Here is a 22,505-nt window from a genome sequence, read left to right on the forward strand (position 1 = left end):
CAAAAACACAATTAAGGAGTTCATTCTAGACACCGTTATCTAAGTTCAGTATAAGTTGCTCCAATGATTTACATTCCAATGATTTATATTTAAGTATAAGTTGCTCCAAGGAATTCAACTGTACTAACTTCAACAAATTGGCAGAATAGAGACAAATAATAGCGTGTTCTCGTAGCTTGAATTGGGTTAGTAATTACACATCTTATCAGATATGCTTTTAAAAGCAGTATAGAGTAGATGTACAACCACTAACTCACTTCAGTTAGGAATAGTGTTTATTCCTTCATAGTATGCAGGGTCGGATTCCATCTTATTAAACGAAGTCCTCCATTTATAAGTCACAACCGATGCACATGAAAACCAAGAACAGAAACACAAAATCTAAACTACTAAACTACAAAAAAAATATGCAGGTTAAAGAATTTGGAGCAGGTTAGTAAAATTGAGACATATTTGAAGTAAAGGTTTGGTTCAAAGTTTGTCATTCATCTAGATGTGCCACCAAATTCATAGTTTTATAAGATCGAGTGACTAATGGTACAACAAAGTTGAGCCTAATAAATAGATTGAGATTGATTTGCATACTATTTCCAGTTAATGATCATATAAGAAGAAACACCGATAAACAAAAGGAAAGTGATTATAACTCGAGTATATTCTGGGTGTTGGGTAGAAATAACAAATGCAAAAAGGAAAGTGATGAATTTACCTTCAACAACTACAAGATGGAAAGGTCGTCACCGTACTGGTGATGAACTCGTTTTGGGTTTTCTAATAACAGAAATTGAGTTAGTATTTCTATTTCTAATTACAGATGCTTCTTAGAGCACTGAAATCAATTAGAAGTACAAATTCTAACACATTCAGCTAATAGTTGTATTCTGTCATCTTCAAAAAGATCATTTCTGCATCTCCTGACGTGGATGAGAGTGGTGCGATATTTCATGAGCCAACACCCTCAATTTTGTCTGTATACGCCATGAGTGAATCCAACCCCTTGCTAGCTTGCAACCAAAAAAACAGTATACTCAGCAACCTCAACAATCGAAAAAAATATAAACCCAATTCACGAAAATTAAACATGTATTCAGATTAACTAAGAATTGACATTTTCCTATTTATATTTGTCTGTGTCCCGATGCAGTGCAAGACGACAACATTACCTGGAAATATCTTCTCAAGATTAAAAAATAGTAGCAATCTCATTCTCATTTTCAGCCACGCTATTAACATATAATTCTCTTTCGCTAGCTCATTCTTTTTCACAACAACCAAGTTCATGAAAATGAAAGTCGTCAAACATAACCGGTTTCAAAATAATAACTTTGTTTGCTATAACACCATAAGCTGCATTACACCATTGTGTCGTACCACTGGTTGTTAATAGAACTCATGAGCTTCACATTACCTTAATCGAAAACTCAAAGAAAATGGTAAAAAAAGGAAAGAGTAGATAGGAAAGAGTTACCAACCATCAATAAATTTGCAACACCAATTCTGCAAACATGCGATGAATGTCAATAACCACATTAGGATTAATTAGGTTAAGCCTAAATTCAAGTCTGCCTCCTTATATAATAGGAATAAAAATAATTTTAATAGGGCCCAGTAAAATTACACATTTCACTGATAAGTCCCAAATCTAAAAAACTGTGGTTTAATAAGGTATTCGATATTACGCAAATTACTGCTTTCCAGAGCACAGAGAAACGTTATACAGTGATAAGTGATTCCATGCATTAACAAGGAACCTGCCGACCCACAACTCCCACAAAATTCAAAGTATTGTGTTTCTCTCAGTGAAATACTTGTTTATGGAACAGAGTTCTTCCCAGCAGAGCCAAATAAGTTTGCTGGTCATGGCCTTCATACAGATAAACAACGATTGATTAAAATTACTTTGGGCAGATCTTCTGTGTGCTTTTTCACCCAATCTGGAAAACTAAGTTGCAGCCAAGTAAAGTGGGTAAGGTATAATGGAAAGGATTTGAGATATGATGTATAATATAAATAACTAACAAATAGACAACTCGTGTTAGTTGTGATTCAGTTTTTCATGAGAATTCTTTTTCATTTAGGTTCAATTTGAACTACCAGCTCAAAAGTAAATACATGAAAGCAAAACATAATTAGACCTTGTTGCATTTAAAAGAATATCCATGAATCAAGAGCAGTCGGCTTCTAACCCTCAGCTCCGTACCCAACAAAGCACTCACCTATCCAAGTCTGCAGCCTCTATTTGAGCCTTAAATATCATGATACATACCTAAAAAAACAATGTTGTTACTGTTAAGATCTCCATTTTATTATGTCATCAACTGAATAGAAGACAAATAAACAAATATATCTAAAGAATTTAAATTAAAGAATACCGAAGTTTCATTTTTATTTTTCACCTAAATGATTGGGATTTGGATTTCTTATATGACATATACTTTCATTCTCTTCATCTCAGAGAAAAAGTATCCAGCAATAGCTCTGCAGTAAGCAATCTATTGGAGCCATTAACACAACATCTTTGATCTTTAACGATGCAGGATTTTTCCCTGCAAAGACACAATTATAGGAAGTTGATTCAGAACATGATGAAACTAATGTCAGATGTTACGCAATTGAGGAAACATATTAGTCATATGCCATGAGAACAATCAAAGCATTTTTTTTTTCTTTTTTAGCATATAAGAGAGCTCCAAATGACAAACTCTAATTGCTTGACACATGATCTCAAATTAAACAACAGTAGAAGAAACAACAAAAGGCCAGTAGGCTTCAAATTGTTGTTGAAGTACAAAGACTTTCCTTCAATTGGGTTCCAGAGTTATCCCCAACAGAGGCAAATAAGGCTGCTCGTCATGGACAATCTAAAGACAGATGGATGCTAGACTTCATGTTGAAACAAAATGGGGTTTGATACAAATACATGGAAGAGATGTGCAAAGTTGATATCCCAGTTGATCATGAATTTGATTCAGAAGCATCTATGGGAAAATAACACTGAAAATTTGTAGCCATTTCTCAAAACCCTTGCAGAGATGTCAGCACCCCCATGACCTTCAACACGCTGTGAACTCGTCGTTAACAAACTCAAATATTCCCTGAAATTGGCAAAAGCATCTTGCATCTAAGAATCCCATACTAACTTGTTTCTTTTAAAGCTGATCCCATTATAGAAACAAAGAATTATTACTAAATATTGGCAAATTCTTATTTTTTCTTGTAATAGACAACAAAGATTTTTGTAACAACACTACAGAGTGTAGGTTGCAACAATGTAGTTACTGCTGGAGTTTGTGCATAATATGGCGTGTTATTAGTATCTTTATCCCCGACAATGATAGAAGTCATGATCAAATTAGACAGATAGCAAAAAAATTGAACAATTTTACAATACTCACTAACAATTTAACCAATTGAGAGTAATTTCTTCATGATAAATGCGATTAATCAATCGATAATGCAGAATATACTAAATCTAAGTAAACCCATATCAAATTATCATCAGAGTGACCTAAGTTTACCATCTTCTTCTTAGTCTCTAACAGCTAAAAATTGCAATTTCTTTTCAACAGAAAAATCTATTTGATCCCCACAATCAAATCTTTGATCCAACAAAAAGAAAAATCCAGACTTTAATCAGTGATAACAAAATCATATAAGACTTACCCATACTCAAAAATTAAAGAATCAACCCGTATAAGAAAAAGCAGATTGAAGAGTAGGAAATAGGCTTAGTTACATCATTGATTCTCTTCGTCAGAAGAAGATGGTGGTGGTGAAGGAGGCGAAAGGTGGTGGTGGTGAAACATGAGTAAAAAGAGGTGAAGGAGGCGGAAGAAAAGATAAAAAGTTAGGGTTTTGTGTAAAAAGATGTTCTGTATCGTGAAAATGATTCGGCACTCATTTACCCACCAATTCTATTTTGCTATGTAAATCCTTGATTCCTATTGATCGGGGGATAGAACTCTAGAATTCAAGCTTTTGGCCTAACTTTCATTCTGGAGCTAGTATTTCGGTCTCAAATTATATATATAATAAGTCTTATACATATCCAAGAGTACCAGCCCACACCGAATTTGGCGCAAAGAAATGCGATGGGTTAACCAAATACCAGACCATAAGCAAGGGTCGTAGCAAGGCTATCACGACGAATCGCTTCAATCTGTTTGATTTCTATTTCAAGCTTCTTAGTCTGTTGAAGGAAAGCAGAACGTGATTCTACCTGGAAACAACAACATATACGTTAAAATCAATCCTACCCTAGTCTCATCTGATTGGAAATCTATACGAAAAATAATAAACGAATACCTCCTTCACGGTCGAAGCAGCATTCGTACCGGAGACAACCTTAGATTGAGCAGCGGAAAACATCCTAGAAAAAAGTTTAAATCTAGCTGCCATATCTACAAAAGGAAACAAACATAATCTTAATTTGTTAAAAGGAACATCCATGAATCATAGATTCACCCTAAATTATATATCTAAGCAGAGATAAGGACCGAGAGAGAGAGGTCACCTGAGGTCTGTGACTGAAGGTGCCTAGAATAAGTTTTTCTTCTTCTGAGTTGAAGCTGCAAAGAAATAAAAAAAGAGCAGAATTTACGTCCCCGAGTTGCGGCCAAATATAGAGAGGGCTTCACAAATCACATACTCCACTCCCCTTTTCTTAAATACCCGTGCGGTGATGATACGTGCCTCTATTTCCGTTTCTAAAACTTTCCTGTTATAGCTCCTTGGGTGGGTGTACAAAACAAGCATGTTATTTGGATTCTTATGCAAATATCATAAAACAAGTATGATTTTTTAAATACAAACATGCCAACTCCACATTCGTATTTTATATGTGTCTGGCCAGAACGACTGGTTTCTTAAATACAAAAATCCGAATTTTCTTTGTATACGTGCCTTAACACATGGGAAAAAGTTGGGATGCAAGACCACATGACATATGAAGCTCCCACGCTCATATGGCTCTTCACTTGTCTCTCTTAGAAACTTAAAAATATAACTAATAGAAATGATTAAGCCAATGGATTTGGAATTAGAGATCAGGTTTACTAGTAGTTTTCATGACCTCAGCAACAACGGAAAAAAATATCAACAGAAATCTTTTTACTTTTCTCTTTTGTTTTACTTTTCTCTTTTAACTTGATTTTTTAGAGATGATTGGAAGTATACTTAGGAGGTCTCTTTGCATTTTTGGTGGGTGTCATCATATTTAATACTAGTTCTTATTCTCATAAGACTGATATCAAGAGGAACAAAGTTTTAATAGGAAATGAGAGTAATTACACTGATATTTCTTTTAATAACAATGGAAAATTTGAGTAAGGAAGAAACTGTTGGTGTTGCTGGAAAGATGAAGTTTTGGTTTTCGCATGATACTTTACAAGGTGGGCAAAAATTGTGATATTTTTACGAAATGCTCCATTATTCCTTCATGTCGCTCCACAAAAACAGCTGCAAGTCTTGCAGTGCTTAGTGTCTGCTAGCATCTTGTTTCGCATTTCCTTGAGGTAATTGTTCTCTAGTGCTGGACATCTTTATATTACCTGTAGAACCTCTAAGAGTTAGTCCAATATCCTAGGAGGCTTGCTCATACGAAATACTGCTACAATAGAAAATTACAAGCAAGCAGTTGGATGCAAATACAATATGTTGTCAGAGTAAATATCAAAATTTTGGTATGAGTAATTCTACTTGCATATAATTAGAGATAAAGATATTAAGTGTCAGATACATAAAAAAACAGGGAACAAAGGAAATAAAAGTCTCAGTATAAATACCTTAGAGAACCAGCCAAGATTCAATTCGGCGTAAAGCAATACGACGGGTACTCCTATTCCCAAACCAGTAGCAAGCAGCGAAAAAGCGGTAGCTAGGAGGAGTAATCTTTATCCCCTCAAGCTGTTTAATTTCTCTTTCAAGTTTCTTAACCCGTCGAAGGTAAGCGAAGCGTGGATTTACCTGGAAAAACAACATATGTTAAAATCAACCCTTGTCTCTCATATAATTGTGTAGAAAATCTGATATCAAATACTTAATGAAAGAACACAAAACTAAACTCAAACAAACTTCTCTTTATTGATATATTTCGACTCATGGCTCAACAGCCTATTTATATGACTAACAAACTTGACTCTCAAGTAAAAGGACTTTCCTAACATAATCAAACTCTAACAAAGAAACTTCTAGACAATTCTCACGTAAACAAACTCTTAAAACCAGTAATACTTGAAACCCAAGTAAACTTCTAAATATCGTACCACCGTATCAACAGTACTTGTTGATCCATTCACATCGTGTCAACTGTACCAGTTGATCCAACCTCATTCTGTCAACTCTCATAGTTGATCCATATTACTTGTATCAACAACACTTGTTGATCCCTTCTGTCTTCTTCATAGTATCTTGGTTTATTCTTCAACATCCTCTCTTAAACCAAGATACTCTTTGCTAGTCATTCCTAGCTTTCCATGTAAGTAAACGAAAGTGTTAGAGTTCAAAGACTTGGTGAAAATATCTGCCACTTGTTCTTCACTTTCAACAAACTCCACAACTATCTCTTTGTTACTTACAAGTTCTCTGATGTAATAATACTTAATATCAATGTGTTTACTTCTCCCATGAAGCACATGATTCTTAGTTAGTGAAATTGTTGACTTGTTATCACAAACTATTGTTGTTGGTGTTGTTTGTTCTTGAAATAATGACTTCAACATCATTCTTAGCCATACAGCCTGTGTAGCACAGTTGCTAGCAGCTATATATTCAACTTCTGTTGTTGATAATGCAACAACTTGTTGCTTCTTAGATGACCAAGAGAAAAAACCAGTTCCCAACTGAAATCCATAACCTGATGTACTTCTTCTTCCTTCTGTATCTCCAGCCCAATCATTATCGGTAAAACCAACCAACTTTGGATCTTCTGAAACCGTATAGAAGATTCCCATGCTTGTTGTTCCTTTTACATACTTCAGAATACGTTTTGCAGCTTGTAAATATGATTGTCTAGGAGATTCCATGAACCTACTAACCAATCCAACTGCATACATGATATCAGGTCTTGTAGCAGTCAAATATCTCAAACATCCAACAAGACCTTTAAATTATGTTGAATTCACAAGCTCTCCTGATCCATCTTTTGTTAACTTCAGTCTCTCTTCTACTGGTGTTAAAATTGGATTACAATTATCCATCTTGAACCGTTCAAAATTCCTTCAACATACCTTTGTTGATTAATAAAAATTCCTCTTTCAGTTTGTTGTACTTCAATGCCAAGAAAATATGACATCAAACCAAGATCTGTCATTTCAAACTCCTTCGCCATATCCTCCCTGAATTCATTAATCATCTCAGAAATATTTCCAGTAAATATGAGATCATCCACATACAAACATACTATAATATGATTGCCAAGAGTATCAGCTTTTAAATATAGAGTATGCTCATGTGGACATCTTGTAAATCCTTTCTTAAGAAAATAAGAATCTATTCTTGTATACCAAGCTCTTGGTGCTTGTTTTAAAGCATACAAAGCTTTGTTTAGCTTGTATACTTCATTCTCCTTCCCCTCCATAATGTAGCCAGCTGGTTGTTCTACATAAACTTCTTCTTCCAATGCTCCATTCAAGAATACTGACTTCACATCCATCTGAAATATCTTCCAATGCTTTTGTGCAGCTAAAGCAATGATCATCCTCACTGTATCAAGTCTTGAAAGTGGTGCAAATACTTCTGAATAATCAACTCCTTGTCTTTGTCTATTACCCTTTGCTACTAACCTTGCTTTCAGTCTTTCTATTTCACCATTTGACTTGTATTTTGTTTTGTAAACCCACTTAACACCAATAGGTTTCTTACCTGGTGGACGTTTTGTTAGTTCCAAAGTATTATTCTTCTCAATTGACTCCAATTCTTCATTCATGGCTTGAATCCAACCTTGTTTTTTAGAAGCTTCTTCATAAGCTACAAGATCACAATCTCCAATAGTACAAAGTTCACTACTTCATCATCAGTATCTTCATCATCTCTTGATACAATATAATCATTCAACCTAGCAGGTGTGATATATTTTATTCTTGGTCTTGTATTTTCTTGTTGTGTTATTGCTTCAGTTCTTGCTTCTTCATGTTGTTTTACAACATTGTCTTGAGCTTGCACTTCTTCCTCAACTACAATTGGAACTGTTCTGACAGCAGCAGGTGGATCAACATCCCTTGTTGATCCAATATTATGTGGATCAACATCCCTTGTTGATCCATAATTATGAGGATCAACATTGATTGTTGATCCATTATTTCAATTCCATTGTGAATCTTCATCAAATATCACATCTCTACTTATAACTATCTTTCTAGTTTCTGGGTTATATAGCTTGTATCCTTTAGTCACTGAACTGTAACCAACAAGAATACATTTTTCACTCTTATCATCCAACTTCTTTCTCAATTCTTTTGGCACATGTGCATATGCAATGCACCCAAAAATTCTCAAATGTCTTACACTTGGACTTACTCCTCTCCATGCTTCTTCTGGTGTCTTGTTATTCAAACTATTTGTAGGACATCTGTTAAGTAGATACACTGCTGTATCAACTGCATAACCCCAGAAATTCTTTGGTAAATCTTTTGTTCTTCTTATAGTTCTTGCCATCTCCATTATGGTTTTGTTCTTTCTTTCAGCTACACCATTCTGTTGAGGTGTATATCTTGCTGTTAGCTGATGCAGAATACCATGTTCTTCCATGAAACTATCAACAACAGTATATTTTGTCCCTCTATCAGTTCTTAATATCTTGATGTTTTTACCAATTTGTTTCTCAACATATGCTTTGAAACTTCTAAAAACATGAAAAACATCACTTTTTTGTTTAAGCAAATATACCCATGCTTTTCTACTAAAGTCATCAATGAAAGTTATGAAATAGTTATTACCTCCATGTGATGTAACTTCTGTAGGACCACATAAATCACTATGAATAATCTCCAAATGTTGTTCAACTCTTCTTGCTTTGTTAACTGGAAATGGATCTCTATGTTGTTTGAAAGATACAATTCTCACATCTTGATTCAGGAATTTGAATAAAAGGTAAACCTGACACATCTCCTTCTTTGCTAAAATTTGTAAACTGTTTAAAGTTCACATGTCCCATCCTCTTGTGCCATAACCAAGTATCATTATGAATACTACTACTGTAACATCTTTCCTTTTGTTGTTGAATGTTCAAAGGAAATAGTCTGTTTTTAGTCATCTACACCCTTGCTATCAATCTTCTTCTTCTATATCTGATGAAACATAAACCATTGTAAATATTCATGAAATATCCTCTTTCAGACAATTGACCCATACTTAGTAAGTTTTGATGTAAACCTGGAATATAAAATACATCCATGATGTATGCTTTAGAACCATTCTTGAGAACAATTCCTATTATTCCTTTTCCCATAACTGGAATAGTTGAACTATTTCCAAACTTCACTGTGGATCTTACAGACTCATCCAAGCTTTCAAACAAATCTTTTCTGCCACACATATGATTGCTGCAACCTGTATCCAAATACCACTTAAGTTGAGGTTGTTCTTCTGCTGTATGACATGCTAGTTACATGTTTTCAGTCTTCTACTCTTCTGTTTCTTCTTCTTCTTGACTTTCAGCAATATTAGCTTTGAAATTTGCTTTATAGTTATTAGCAACTGTCTTTCTAGGTTTTGGACATTCAATAGAAGTGTGTCCAAAATCTCCACAATTATAACATTGTATCTTTGATCTATCAAATGGCTTCCTATAATTCCCATTATTTGATCTTCATCCATTATTGTATCCTCCTTGAGAACTTCCAGCATTAGATTTTCCTTGATTGTTTGTCCAACTAACTTGACTCTGAAGTGTTTCTTCAACTTGTTTTGCAGCTGCTATTTTCTCTAACAATCTTTGTTTATAAGCTTGTAATGAACCCAATAACTCATTAAGAGTCATAGTTGCAACTGTGTTGCATTCCTCTATAGCATTCACCTTTGATTCAAATTTCTCGGGCAAACTTCTTAAAATCTTCTCAACAACTGTTGAATCTTCTACAGTATCACCATTAGCCTTCATCTCATTGACAATATTCAAAGTCTTTGAGAAAAAATCTGATATTGTTTCAGTATTTTCCATCAGCAATAATTCATACTTTCTCTTTAGAGTTTGCAATCTAACCTTCTTGACCTTGTCAGATCCTGTGAAATAGCTAACCAAACCATCCAATGTTTCTTTAACTTGCTTAATATAGATAACTCTGTCCGTGAGAGATTCATGAATACCCTGATGAAGAATATATGTAACTTTAGAATTCTTCTTTCCGTTTTCAGTTAATAGAATTCGCGCAGCTCCTTCAAGTACTACTCCTTCTGCTGGTTCAACATAACCATCTTTCACAATATCCCATACCTCCTGGTATGTGAAAATATTCTCCATCTGCAACCTCCAATGTTCAAAGTTTTTACCTTCAAACACTGGTACCTTAATCGAACTTAAACTCGTCATCTTCTTTAACTCAAACTCTCATACCCACAACCCTAGAACCTGATACCAGTGCTCTGATATCCGATGTAGGAAATCTGATATCAAAGACTTAATGAAAGAACACAAAACTAAACTCAAACAAACTTCTCTTTCTTGATATATTTCGACTCATGGCTCAACAACCTATTTATATGACTAACAAACTTGACTCTCAAGTAAAAAGACTTTCCTAACATAATCAAACTCTAACAAATAAAATTCTAGACAATTCTCACGTAAAAAAACTCTTAAAACCAGTAATACTTGCAACCCAAGTAAACTTCTAAATACCGTACCACCATATCAACAGTGCTTATTGATCCATTCACATTGTGACCTCATTCCGTCAACTCTCATAGTTGATCCAAACTACTTGTATCAACAACACTTGTTGATCCCTTCTGTCTTCTTCATAGTATCTTGGTTTATTCTTCAACAAATTGAAAATCTATCCGTAAAGGAGGAGAAACTAAAAACGAATGGAAATACCTCCGCAACATTGCTGGTATAATTTTTGGTAGAGAAATCCCTAGCTCTAGCAACGGAAAACATCCTAGAGAAAAGTCTAAATCTAGCTGCCATATATATCTGCAGATTCCTAGAACAAGTTTCTCTTCTTCTGGTTGAAAATCATCAAAATCATGAGTTAATATACAAGAAATTATAAAGCTCAGAAATAAATATGCAAAGAAATATCAAAGAGAGCACAACTTACATCGCTTAGAGAGGCTTCTACCACCTGGCTTTGGATGCAATGAGACGGGCCAAGGACTTTCTGTTCTCGCCTATGTTAAAACCTTTTCTTGTTTTTCTTTTTATCGCAAAGGAAACTGTTACAAGAATGGGGTTCACTCAAATATTCAGCTTATCGCAACGCACGAGCGTAGTTTATTCACTAATTATGGAAGGTTTATCTTTGGAACTCGTTAAGAAAAGGGAAAGCACGAGTGCACTTGTTATTTTGAATGCCCTAGACTGGTCAGCCCACGATCTTGAATCTAGCTATAGAACCTGCTGCTCGCCACTTGTTCTACCACCTGTTTTGGTAGAACCACATATGCTTCAACGCAGTGTGTTGTTTTCTTAATTTTGCTCCATGTCAACGTTGTTCTTTTGTTTCAGGGCCTGGGGCTGGAATTTTTTTCGAGCCCAGGCCAACAGCTTTGATCAAGCCTAAATATTTTGTCAAATGTATTCTTTTTAGGCTTGCAGTCTAGAGGGGCTATTATGTTTTAATTGCCTCCTGTGTAATTTCTTTTCATTATTGCTATGTTTGTTCCAGTTGTAAAACATCTTCGAAGTGGTTACAAAGTAGCACCTGCACTTTTGCACAATCTCCCCGTCACTTGAGCAAATTTCTTAAATACAAAAGTCCCAGTTCCCCAACAAATTGTTTTTAATTATTTTGTTTGCATACGTGGCTCAACACATGGATATTCAATGCAGCAAAAAAAGTTAAGGTCCCTACTCCATAGGAGATATGCCTCTGACCACATGATAATATGAGATTATGAAGCTGCCACGCTGATATGGACGGTCTGTGCGCACAATCCATTTTCCTCCTTGTAGATTCTTTTTTCTTCTTCATGGTCTATGATTTTTTTTTTTTTTTTTTTGTGATGTGAAAATTATGACCAAAACGGATGGGATTTCTTTGTTTACTGACTTAATCACAATATAAACATAATCAAAGATCTCTAATTTTGTCCTTAATACTCGAACCAATGTTTGGAGATCAGTTTTGGCTACATGGCAAATTGGTATGCCACTAGTAGTAATTTCCTGGTTGACCGACGGTAAGCTAACAGTCATCATAATTGAAGATTGCTTAGCTTGATGTTGATCTCAGCCTCCCCACGCCAAGCGGCCCAAACCGTTGCATATAGGACAGTAACGTCTATAAAGAGAGCACATGAGCGTGAAAAAAAGGTATCACTTGAGAAGCTAAGTATTTGTATTATCACAACCACAACCGAGAAATATCAAACACTAATCTATCTATTTTTTCTCGTTAGCTTAATTATTTGGATATGATTGAGTATATTTTAGGAGGAATCTTTGCATTTTTGGTGGGTTTGTTCCTATATTACGGTTCTAGTTCTCAAAAGAATGATATCAAGAAGAACAAAGTAGTAACGGCGAAGGAAAATGAATTTCTTGATGGAGAATTCAAGAGTAAAGAAGAAACTGATGTTATAATTGTGGGTGCTGGTGTTGCTGGTGCCGCTCTTGCTTATACTCTTGGAAAGGTGAGGTTTTGATTTTTGATTTTCATAAAAGAAATTGTTGTTGTTTCCTATTCTGCAACAAGATTCCACTTTGCATGAATTTCCAATTGCTTGTATTTTTTGCTCAAATTTTGCAGCAGATTCTTGTGGAAATGGTTTGAGGAAAGTATTTCACGGTGCTTGTTTGATTCAATCACTGATTTCCTTTTTTTTTATTTTACCTTTGAAGATGAAAATCACATTTGTTTACCTCATAAGCCGAGGATGGTAATTGCAGGATGGACGTCGAGTACACGTGATAGAGAGAGATCTAACGGAACCTGATAGGATTGTTGGGGAACTACTACAACCCGGAGGATTTTTGAAATTAGTTGAGCTGGGTCTTGGAGGTAATGCAACAAGATTGTTGTTGTTTGCTAACCATATATTCTTTTGTTAAATTTGAGTTTATGATTAAATGGGCATGTGGTGCAGATTGTGTGGAAGAGATTGATGCTCAAAGAGTCTTTGGATATGCTCTTTTTAAAGATGGAAAGAATACAAAAGTCTCGTATCCTTTAGAAGATTTTCAGGCGGATGTGGCTGGAAGAAGCTTTCATAATGGACGTTTCATTCAACGGATGCGACGAAAAGCTGCAACACTTCCAAAGTACTACACTCAAACTTTTCTCAAAGTTGACATCTCTATAACTTTGATGTGTCTGCGCGTGACTCTTAGACGAATTAAACAAATAGCTCTCTACTTAAAATTTCAATTGAGTTTGAGTTGTACTGAATGAGTAGTATTTGCAGCTTTTGGGAATGGGCCATTCTTGAATGTGATACTTTTTACTCAACTTCATCTAGGCACTGCAAGTTTATTAGTCCAATTTATAATCTTACTCTTACCTAACTTTCGATAGTGGCATCAATTCCTGGTACACATAAGATATCATTTTGGTAACTTAAAATTTACAACACCCATGGATATTCCATCCATTGATTTTGCTTTCTTTAGATGTATATCACAAATGTAGTTCGCCATTTTGTAAGGATGTGCCCCATTTATAACTAGGATTTTGCATATGGTTTCTTTTTAGTATCGTTCTCTGGTGAATTCTATTTTATTGATCGTCCATTTCCTCATTATTCAGCGTTCGGTTGGAACAAGGGACTGTTACTTCCTTGCTTGAAGAGAATGGAACTGTTAAAGGAGTAACATATAAGACCAAGAACGGGGAAGAATTAAAAGCTTATGCTCCTCTTACGGTTGTTTGTGATGGGTGCTTTTCAAACTTGCGCCGCTCTCTCTGCACCCCTAAGGTTAAGATTTTACTCAATCTGGGTCGAAACCAGAGCCTCGTTGATTGGATTCTTACTTGCATACGAATATTATACTTGATTTCAATTGCTATTGGAACATAAAACTCTGATTTATTATGACGTTCACTGTTCTATTGTGTTATGCATCACATACAAGCACAAACTTAAATGTACTTGATTCATTTTTTGTTCAGGTGGATGTGCCGTCTTGTTTCGTTGGATTGATTTTGGAGAACTGTGAGCTTCCATACCCAAACCATGGACATGTTGTTTTGGCTGATCCTTCACCAATCTTGTTTTATCAAATCAGTAGTCATGAAGTGCGTTGCTTGGTTGATGTACCCGGACAAAAAGTACCATCTCTTTCTAACGGTGATATGGCCAACTATCTGAAAACGGCGGTGGCACCCCAGGTATGTATTTCTCTTTGTTAGATCTCAATTTGTAAGACTTCAACATGCATATGATTTCTTTCGAGTTCTGATCTTCTGAACTCATTATTGTGGAAACATGTTTTGTTTCAGATCCCCTCACAACTGCATGATTCGTTCATATCAGCAATAGATAAGGGGAACATAAGAACAATGCCTAACAGAAGCATGCCAGCTCTTCCCCACCCAACTCCTGGTGCTATATTAATGGGGGATGCATTCAATATGCGCCATCCTTTAACTGGAGGCGGGATGACCGTGGCTTTAGCTGATATCGTTCTTCTACGTAATCTGCTCAAACCTCTGATGGATCTTAATGATGCCTCTTCTTTGTGCAAATATCTTGAATCTTTTTACACTTTGCGCAAGGTAAATTGTTTAAAATAGTTAAAAATGGTGTTACATACTTAACTATCAAAAGCACTATCCATGCACAAAAATAATTCTGAACTTTATGTGGTTTTCCTGCGCAGCCTGTGGCGTCAACTATAAATACTTTGGCAGCTGCATTATACAAAGTCTTTTGTGTGTCACATGATGAAGCAAGAACAGAAATGCGCGAAGCCTGTTTTGACTATTTAAGCCTCGGAGGAGTCTTCTCATCAGGACCAGTGGCATTACTTTCTGGTCTCAATCCACGTCCACTGAGTTTGGTTTGCCATTTCTTTGCAGTAGCAATTTATGGTGTTGGCCGTCTGTTACTACCATTCCCTTCTCCCAAACGTTTGTGGATTGGAGCTAGACTAATATCGGTGAGCATTTTGCTTAGAGCTTAATTCACTGGATTATTTTAATTCTTAGCCAGCATTATTTAATCCTGATCTACAAATTGCACTATTTATTTTTCTAATTGGCAGAGTGCATCGGGTATTATTTTTCCGATTATAAAGGCAGAAGGAGTCAGACAGATGTTCTTTCCGGCAACTATGTCAGCGTATTATAGAGCTCCCCCAGTTAACTGAAAGATATTGGACTATAGGGTAGTTCAAGTCCTTCAAAAGAAAAGTTGGTCTAAAGTTCAATCACTCATGTTCTTTGTGCCACTGGATTATAATGAAACAAAGCAAAAATAAAGTGTACATCCCCTCAATTATCATTCTATATTTTTTTTGTTTGGACAGTGATTTTCGCCATTTTCTATTAAGTTCTGTGTTTGAGTTTGATAAACGCTTGTCCTCTTGGACAGATATCTATGAGAGCAATTCCTATGGGAATGAACAAACCCATTCGTTTGTTGAGCCAGGTGGATGTCCAAACTAGATTTTCCACTATGATAAAGCATTGGGCGTTAGATCAATGAGCGTGCGATCCAGGTAAAAACGCTAGAAAAACGCTAGAGTCGGTAGATCCAACGCTGGCGTTAGAAGGGAAAACGCTGGCGTCAGAAGAACCAACGCGGCGTCATAAGATAAAATGTCGGTGTTTTTGCTACAGACGCCAACGGGTAGTTTTTTAAAATTCGAATTTCACTTTTTACCTTTATAAATTACCACCATCTTCAAACAATTCACTCACACCAAAATTCACTTAAATTTTCTCTTGTAAAATGGCTGAAAAGGCGATCACACTTTTTTGCGATGCAAAACTTGAAGCTGTTGTTTCTAAGATATGTGGGAGTTTTAAAAAGACTGAAAATTGTAAAAGGGAAGTGCAAGTTTTAGAAGTTGCTCCAAGAAAATGTTCCGCTAAAAGGCAAAGAAGAGCTCCAGTTTTGAAAGTTAAGAACAAAATATTCAAAAACAAAGGTGAAACTGTCAAAGAGCGCGTTGAATGGAAAATACGTCAAATGAAGATAAACAGGAGGCCAAAACTTGTACTTGATTTTTAACGAAGTTTTTATTATTGTCTAAGTTTATATCTTGTAAAAGAATTGGCAGTAATATCAATGAAAGAAAATGTTTATATTTTAAAATAGATTTCCACTTCAGATTAAGTGAAATTTATTACAATTTAAACTTGCAAATAACATCAAACTACATTTTTGTAGTTGCACATTTTTTGACTAATACATCCAACAAGATCTAATGAAGTTTATAAATTTGTTTAGAAATTACGAAGTTTAGAAATTTGTTCCATTGACAGTGGAAAGAAGCAAATCATGAAGTTTAGAAATTTGTTTCCTCCTGACAAAACAATGGATAGCATAGTGATTCTTTTTCCCACATAATGTACAGGTTCGTGGAGGAGAAGCAATAATTGGCACCTGTTTTGAATTCATAGCTATATGAGAAGATTGTAAGTTGTGTAAACTTTTCTTGACACAATCTTCCTCTGGAGAACATTTCGTCATGTACTGTAATTCATGAGAATTAGTTTGTACAGAAGAATTTCTCCTTAAGATAAAGTTTTCCTTTTTCAAGGATCTGCACTGTTCATGGGCTAGAGTAAGAGATGCTTCTAGTTTCTCTTTTCTGACACGAAGTCTGTTAAGATCTGATGAATGCGTCTCGATCAAACGTTTTTCTCTAATTGAGTCTTCCTTGACAATATTCTCAAGAACACTAATTTTTTCACGCTGTAGAGTAGTTTCTTGGAGAAGTTTTTCAATATTCTTAGAGAAGGACTCAATGATGTTATAAAGTTCACGTTCACGATCAAGAGACTTTTCAAATTCATCAAGAAGCTGATCATGATCCTGAAAATCAATAATCTCAGCAGAGTTTTTTGAGATTTTGGTGAGCTCCATTTCAGCTTTTGCCATAGTGCTCAATGTCTCATCGGAGAGAGATATGTCAACACAAGATGGAACATTCGTCTTACCTCGGGATTCGGAAGAATCAGCTAAGGAGTAATCCTTTGAGGTATTCCCAAGACATTTGGCATAGTTAAAAGCTTTAGAAGACATCTTGGTATTCATATATGCCAAAGATTCTGTCCTCAGACTCAGATTGCCACAAACACAGACTTGTAAGGTCTTTTAAACATGTTTGCCTTCTCTGATACCGATTGAAAAAGTGGAGGTACAACAACCAAACCCAATATTTCGCTTAGCAATCTGTATGGACAAACTCTAATATACTTTCTAGAGAATCAACTAGACAGTCATACTCAATCCAGATAAAAAGTATATCAAAGAGTTTATATCTCAATCTCTCGATTTGATATATACTCAAGCAAATAGAAATCTGTGAGTCTTTATCAAATACTAGAGAGATAACTTGGATGGTACCAAAGACCAATATCCAAGTGTCAATCAATTTAAATCAACAACTAAAAGATCGAATATTCTAATTGATTGAACAACGCACAACCTGTGATATTTCAATTATATAACAAAATATAATGCGGAAAAGAAATAACACAGACACCATAATTTTGTTAACGAGGAAACCGCAAATGCAGAAAAACCCCGACACCTAGTCCAGATTGAACACACTGTATTAAGCCGCTACAGACACTAGTCTGCTTCAAACTAACTTCGGTCTGGACTGTAGTTGAACCCCAATCAATCTCACGCTGATCCAAGCTACAATTATGCTCCTACGTCTCATATCCCAGCAGGATACTACACACTTGATTCCCTTAGCTGATCTCACCCACAACTAAGAGTTGCTACGACACAAAGTCGAAGACTTTAATAAAAAATCTGTATCACACAGAAAAGTCTACGGTAATAGATAAATCCGTCTCCCACGAATATACCTACGATTTTTGTTTCGTCTTTTGATAAATCAAGGTGAACATGAACCAATTGATAACCCGGACTTATATTCCCGAAGAACAACCTAGTATTATCAATCACCTCACAATAATATTAATCGACGCGGCGAAAGAAGACATTGTGGAATCACAAAAGATGATACGAAGATGTTCATGACTACTTTTTATCTTGCCTATCGGAGATATCGATCTCAAGCCAATCCTTACGATTGTACTCGTACGATAGAAACATCAAGATCAGATCACACAACTAGGAGAAAGTAGTATCAATCCCAATGAAGTCTTTAATTCGTTAACCTGGTTTAGAGAAGAAACCAAAGGTTAAAGGAGAATCGACTCTAGCTAATACAACTAGTATCGCAGGTAAGGTGTGGGGATTAGGTTTCCTGATAGACGCATTTATGTGTCTAATTTGTCCCAATTGTTTATATTGTTAGTGCTCGATTTTGTACTTATTTGGTTATTTTATGTCTTTGTAGGTGTTTTTGGAGAAATAAGCTTTTGCGGCGAAATTGGCTAAAAAGTGGTTTTTGCGCTCGTGGGAGAAAATTACTATACAGACTCTCACTTTGGATAAGGGGTAACCTAATTACTAAGGGGCACCCCATTTCAGGGCATGTATTAAAGGGACACCGGAACTGGATAGGGGGAGATCATCTTCAAAGTTTCAAAACTGGATTTTGGCGGAAAAAAAGGCAGCAGCGTCAACAGTTTTGGATCAAGGATTTGAGCGACCTAGGAGGCGATTAAATGGGCAAATTTGGTACCCAAGGACTCTACAAGACATAAGGGACCTGTTAGAAGCGATTAGACCCATCTAATTGGGCTGGATAAGTCAGAAAATCCACACAAAGTCAAGACAGTGCACACGGTTTCTGTTTAGGGTTTGAGATTAGTTTGAGAGATTTATGGGATATCTTGCGTGGGATATACATCAAAACAGTTGGGTAAAAGTCCTAGAAGATATTTGAGACGAGAGAATAGCTAGAAACAGCCTGTAACGCAACAAGAAGAAGATTATTCTTCAAACAACCCGTAAAGAATAATGGAGATTTCCAAGGGGTTTGATCGAGTTTCAAGGGGATTTAAAGCCTATAAATAGTTGGTTTTATGTCAGAGAAGGGGGATGAAGAGTTAGGGGTCGATTGGGAGGCCAGCAGAGAGGCGCAGGAGGAGTTGCAGGAATTGTACCTGATGCTGCCATTAACAAAGCTCGAAGAACACGAATAAAACTCTCCAGGGCAGACTTATTTTCAGCAGCATCAACAGCAGCAGCGGAGTGTCGTTCTTTTACTGCAGTTCTCTGGTATCGTTCTTCTCTGGACGCTTATAGTGCGTCGTAGTTTCACTGTTTTATATTTTTCACTCTTTTAATTATATTTTGAGCATCAAGTATGTATTTTGAGAACATGATTATTGTGAGTAGCTAAACCCCAATACTGGGATGATGGAGGAAGCCATATTTCACGCATATAATAATTTATTTAATTCTTTTATGACTTCTTGCACTTTTTATAAATAGTTTTATGATTTTTCTTAATTGATTGTCATTTCTTTTGATGGTTTATGCTTGGTCTTAGTACTTTTGATATGCCATGCTTTCGATTTACAGTTAATCTTCTAAAAATCTACCTTGGAAAGAATTAGAGTCCCTATTTTTATGTGAGCTATAATTGTTTCGGGAATAAATATATTGATTATGTGAATGATTATGGTGGAATCCTGAGTCCTAGTGTCTCTTGATCCTGTGAAAAACGTTTGTATATATTTTTATGTTTTTAAATCTTTACAAGTCCGAGCAACGAATCCTTATTTACCGCAAATTTAAGACTACAACAAAATGGCGCCGCCGACGCGGACTTGTATATAGATTTGTTTTTAGGTTTAGTTTTTTTTTATTATTTATTATTATTTGTTCCTTTTTACGTTTCTTTTTGTGTCTTTGATTTACAGGTTCGAAGTGGAATACTAAGGACTTGGGAACAAAAAGCTAAAAGAGAAGAAAAAAAACATAATTTTTTTTTAGGATTTAATTTTTATTATTATTTTTTGTATAAAGCTTTTATTTATTTTATTTTTTAGAATTTGTAAATAGGCTTTATTTTTCATAATTTTTGTAATTTTGGACTTTTTATTTGGACTTTATTCTGGACTTTGGACATTATTTTTAAAACCCTACGGAAGGGTTATAAAAAAAAAAAATTAAATACAAACTGTTTGCAGGGAAGGACGACGATTACTATATCGTCTCGGCCCCTCGGGTTCGCACACGTCATAGGAGTCGTGGCCCGAGTCGACGACAACGGTTCATCGCCCGTCTGGTACGGGAGGTAAGTCCAATCGAAACAAAACATCTCCGCAATCTCTACTGTATGCCTTAAGGTGATAATTGTTTGAGGACGAACCGGACTGTCTTTATTTTCCTAGTAAAGGGCAAGGCCTGGCCTAAAAAGATAAGGACTCGGATTTCATCACCGTTTCCTTCTTGCCCGCCTTAGGAAAACGAAACCAAACGCGAACCTAAGCCTAAAATTTTGAATAGAACGAGACCAATAGGGTAACGAGCTTAATAGGAAACTCGTTCGAAAATATTGGTTGCTCTTTAAGCACATTTCAAAGTTCATGATGGTTTCTGTGAGTTGAATGCGTGACTGCGCCGCCTTGTGATAGCGGTGAGGCCTTGGGTATCAAAGCTCCACTGAGCTTCCCTCGCCTCGATTCAACTTACATTAGCTCGGATTGATTCCAGAGGGGTGTGCTCAAATTGTAACGAATTCCTTTTCGAAGGAATAGAAGCTGGTCTAGAAAACAATCTAAGTGGAGCCATCATGCTTTTTGTTTGCTAGATTCTATAGGTTTGATTTGGTCGAGTCGGACTTGTTTGTGATTGCGTAGAATTCCCCTGCAATTAAGAATGTCGAACTGGTATGATAGAAGCCAATACAATGAATATCGACCTGAATTTGAATATGGACATCATCAGTATTATGACCATAGTGAGAATAGTGACTGGGGACGCCAACCTTTTCAAGGTTATGGTTCATACCATGGTGAGCCCAATTACTATCCGCACGCGCATCAGTCATACGAGCAAGAAGATTATAATACTAGTTCTTCGTCTTTAGAGGATACAATCAAACTTTTGAAAAGTAGTCCTTATTATGATCCTTCAGTTCCTATTCCTTCTCTAGAAGAGACTCTCAGGAATTTAGCTAAGTCATCACGTCAGTTAGCTGAATCGACGTATAAATTAGATGAGGTGAATAATGTAGTTATGGACGAAAGAACTGCAACAACAACTGAATCTGTAGAAGATATCCTCAATAGATTAACTCAAAACTTAGATCCTACACTAAGGGAACTTTCTTTGGAAGAGACCCTTGAGAGGATAGCTGAGTCGACACGTAGACTTGAGTTAGAGACGAATGAAAGTATTGCTCGAAATAACTTGAATTGCCAATATAGTGTATCCAATAATACCCTTGAGAATGAAGATACTTTTTCACATAATCAAGATAACGAGGTTATAATTGGTAACACTACTTATTTAGATAAGGTTCAATCATCTTCGTACTATTATGATGATGAGGATAGTAGTGATGAAGAATCTGAAACATGTAGGCATAGTAATCAGGAATCTAGTAATCCAATTGAGCTTTATAGTGATTATATTATTTCTACTTCAAATCCAAATAATTTTTATGATTATTCACCTATTCAAAAGGACGAGGATTTGATTAGGGATACCACCGTTTTAGACGATGTAGTTTTTCCTTTTGATTACGAAGCCGATAGTGGTTTAGAGGAACGGGTTCATTTCGAAAATACTGTTTTAGAGTCTAGCGACTTAGAAACAATAGTCTTGGAAGAAGAAGATAGACCCGTAGAGATGAGTAAAGATGCACTACCTGATAATAACTTAGAAGAATCTCTTGAATATTTTAAGGACTCTGAAGATACGGAAATTCAAGAAAAATTAGAGGTCTATCTAGAGAGAAACTGAAAACTCTAAGTTTGGGGGTGATTATCACTTCCCTAGTGCCTTACCTTTAACTCTCAGAAAGTCCCCACACTTAGGACTTGACATCAATGCCTCAACCATTTTACAAGATTACTTTCATACTCGTTTTCCTGAACCTAGTGATGTCCATAAGGAAGTTCAGTTGTTAGAAACCCATCCTCTGGTTGATGAGGTTAGACCAGGCTATGATACTAAGATCGACTTTGTTTTCCCACCAAATATTTTTCAAACAATTGTGGGAACGTATAAATTTCAAATGTGTCAATTATTAAGTTCTGAGACTAAACCTAATTACTTTAGGATATTAGAATCGACACATT

General features: G+C 35.8%; 2 protein-coding genes across 2 annotated transcripts; one reads left to right on the top strand and one right to left on the bottom strand.

Annotated features, from left to right (window-relative positions):
- Window positions 1-9,805: 9,805 nt before the first annotated feature.
- Window positions 9,806-10,525, bottom strand: LOC113308947. Its single transcript, XM_026557411.1, has one exon. The coding sequence runs from the start codon at window positions 10,523-10,525 to the stop codon at window positions 9,806-9,808; it is 720 nt and encodes a 239-aa protein (XP_026413196.1).
- A 1,700-nt stretch (window positions 10,526-12,225) lies between these two features.
- On the top strand, window positions 12,226-15,723 carry LOC113286643 (squalene monooxygenase-like). The gene is made up of 8 exons (XM_026535213.1): window positions 12,226-12,792; window positions 13,049-13,160; window positions 13,246-13,420; window positions 13,905-14,073; window positions 14,268-14,486; window positions 14,598-14,873; window positions 14,978-15,256; window positions 15,362-15,723. The coding sequence occupies exons 1-8, from the start codon at window positions 12,574-12,576 to the stop codon at window positions 15,464-15,466; spliced, it is 1,554 nt and encodes a 517-aa protein (XP_026390998.1). The 5' UTR covers window positions 12,226-12,573; the 3' UTR covers window positions 15,467-15,723.
- Window positions 15,724-22,505: the final 6,782 nt, after the last annotated feature.

Source organism: Papaver somniferum, chromosome 1, assembly GCF_003573695.1.
Source record: "Papaver somniferum cultivar HN1 chromosome 1, ASM357369v1, whole genome shotgun sequence".
In the NCBI taxonomy this organism is placed as follows: domain Eukaryota; kingdom Viridiplantae; phylum Streptophyta; class Magnoliopsida; order Ranunculales; family Papaveraceae; genus Papaver; species Papaver somniferum.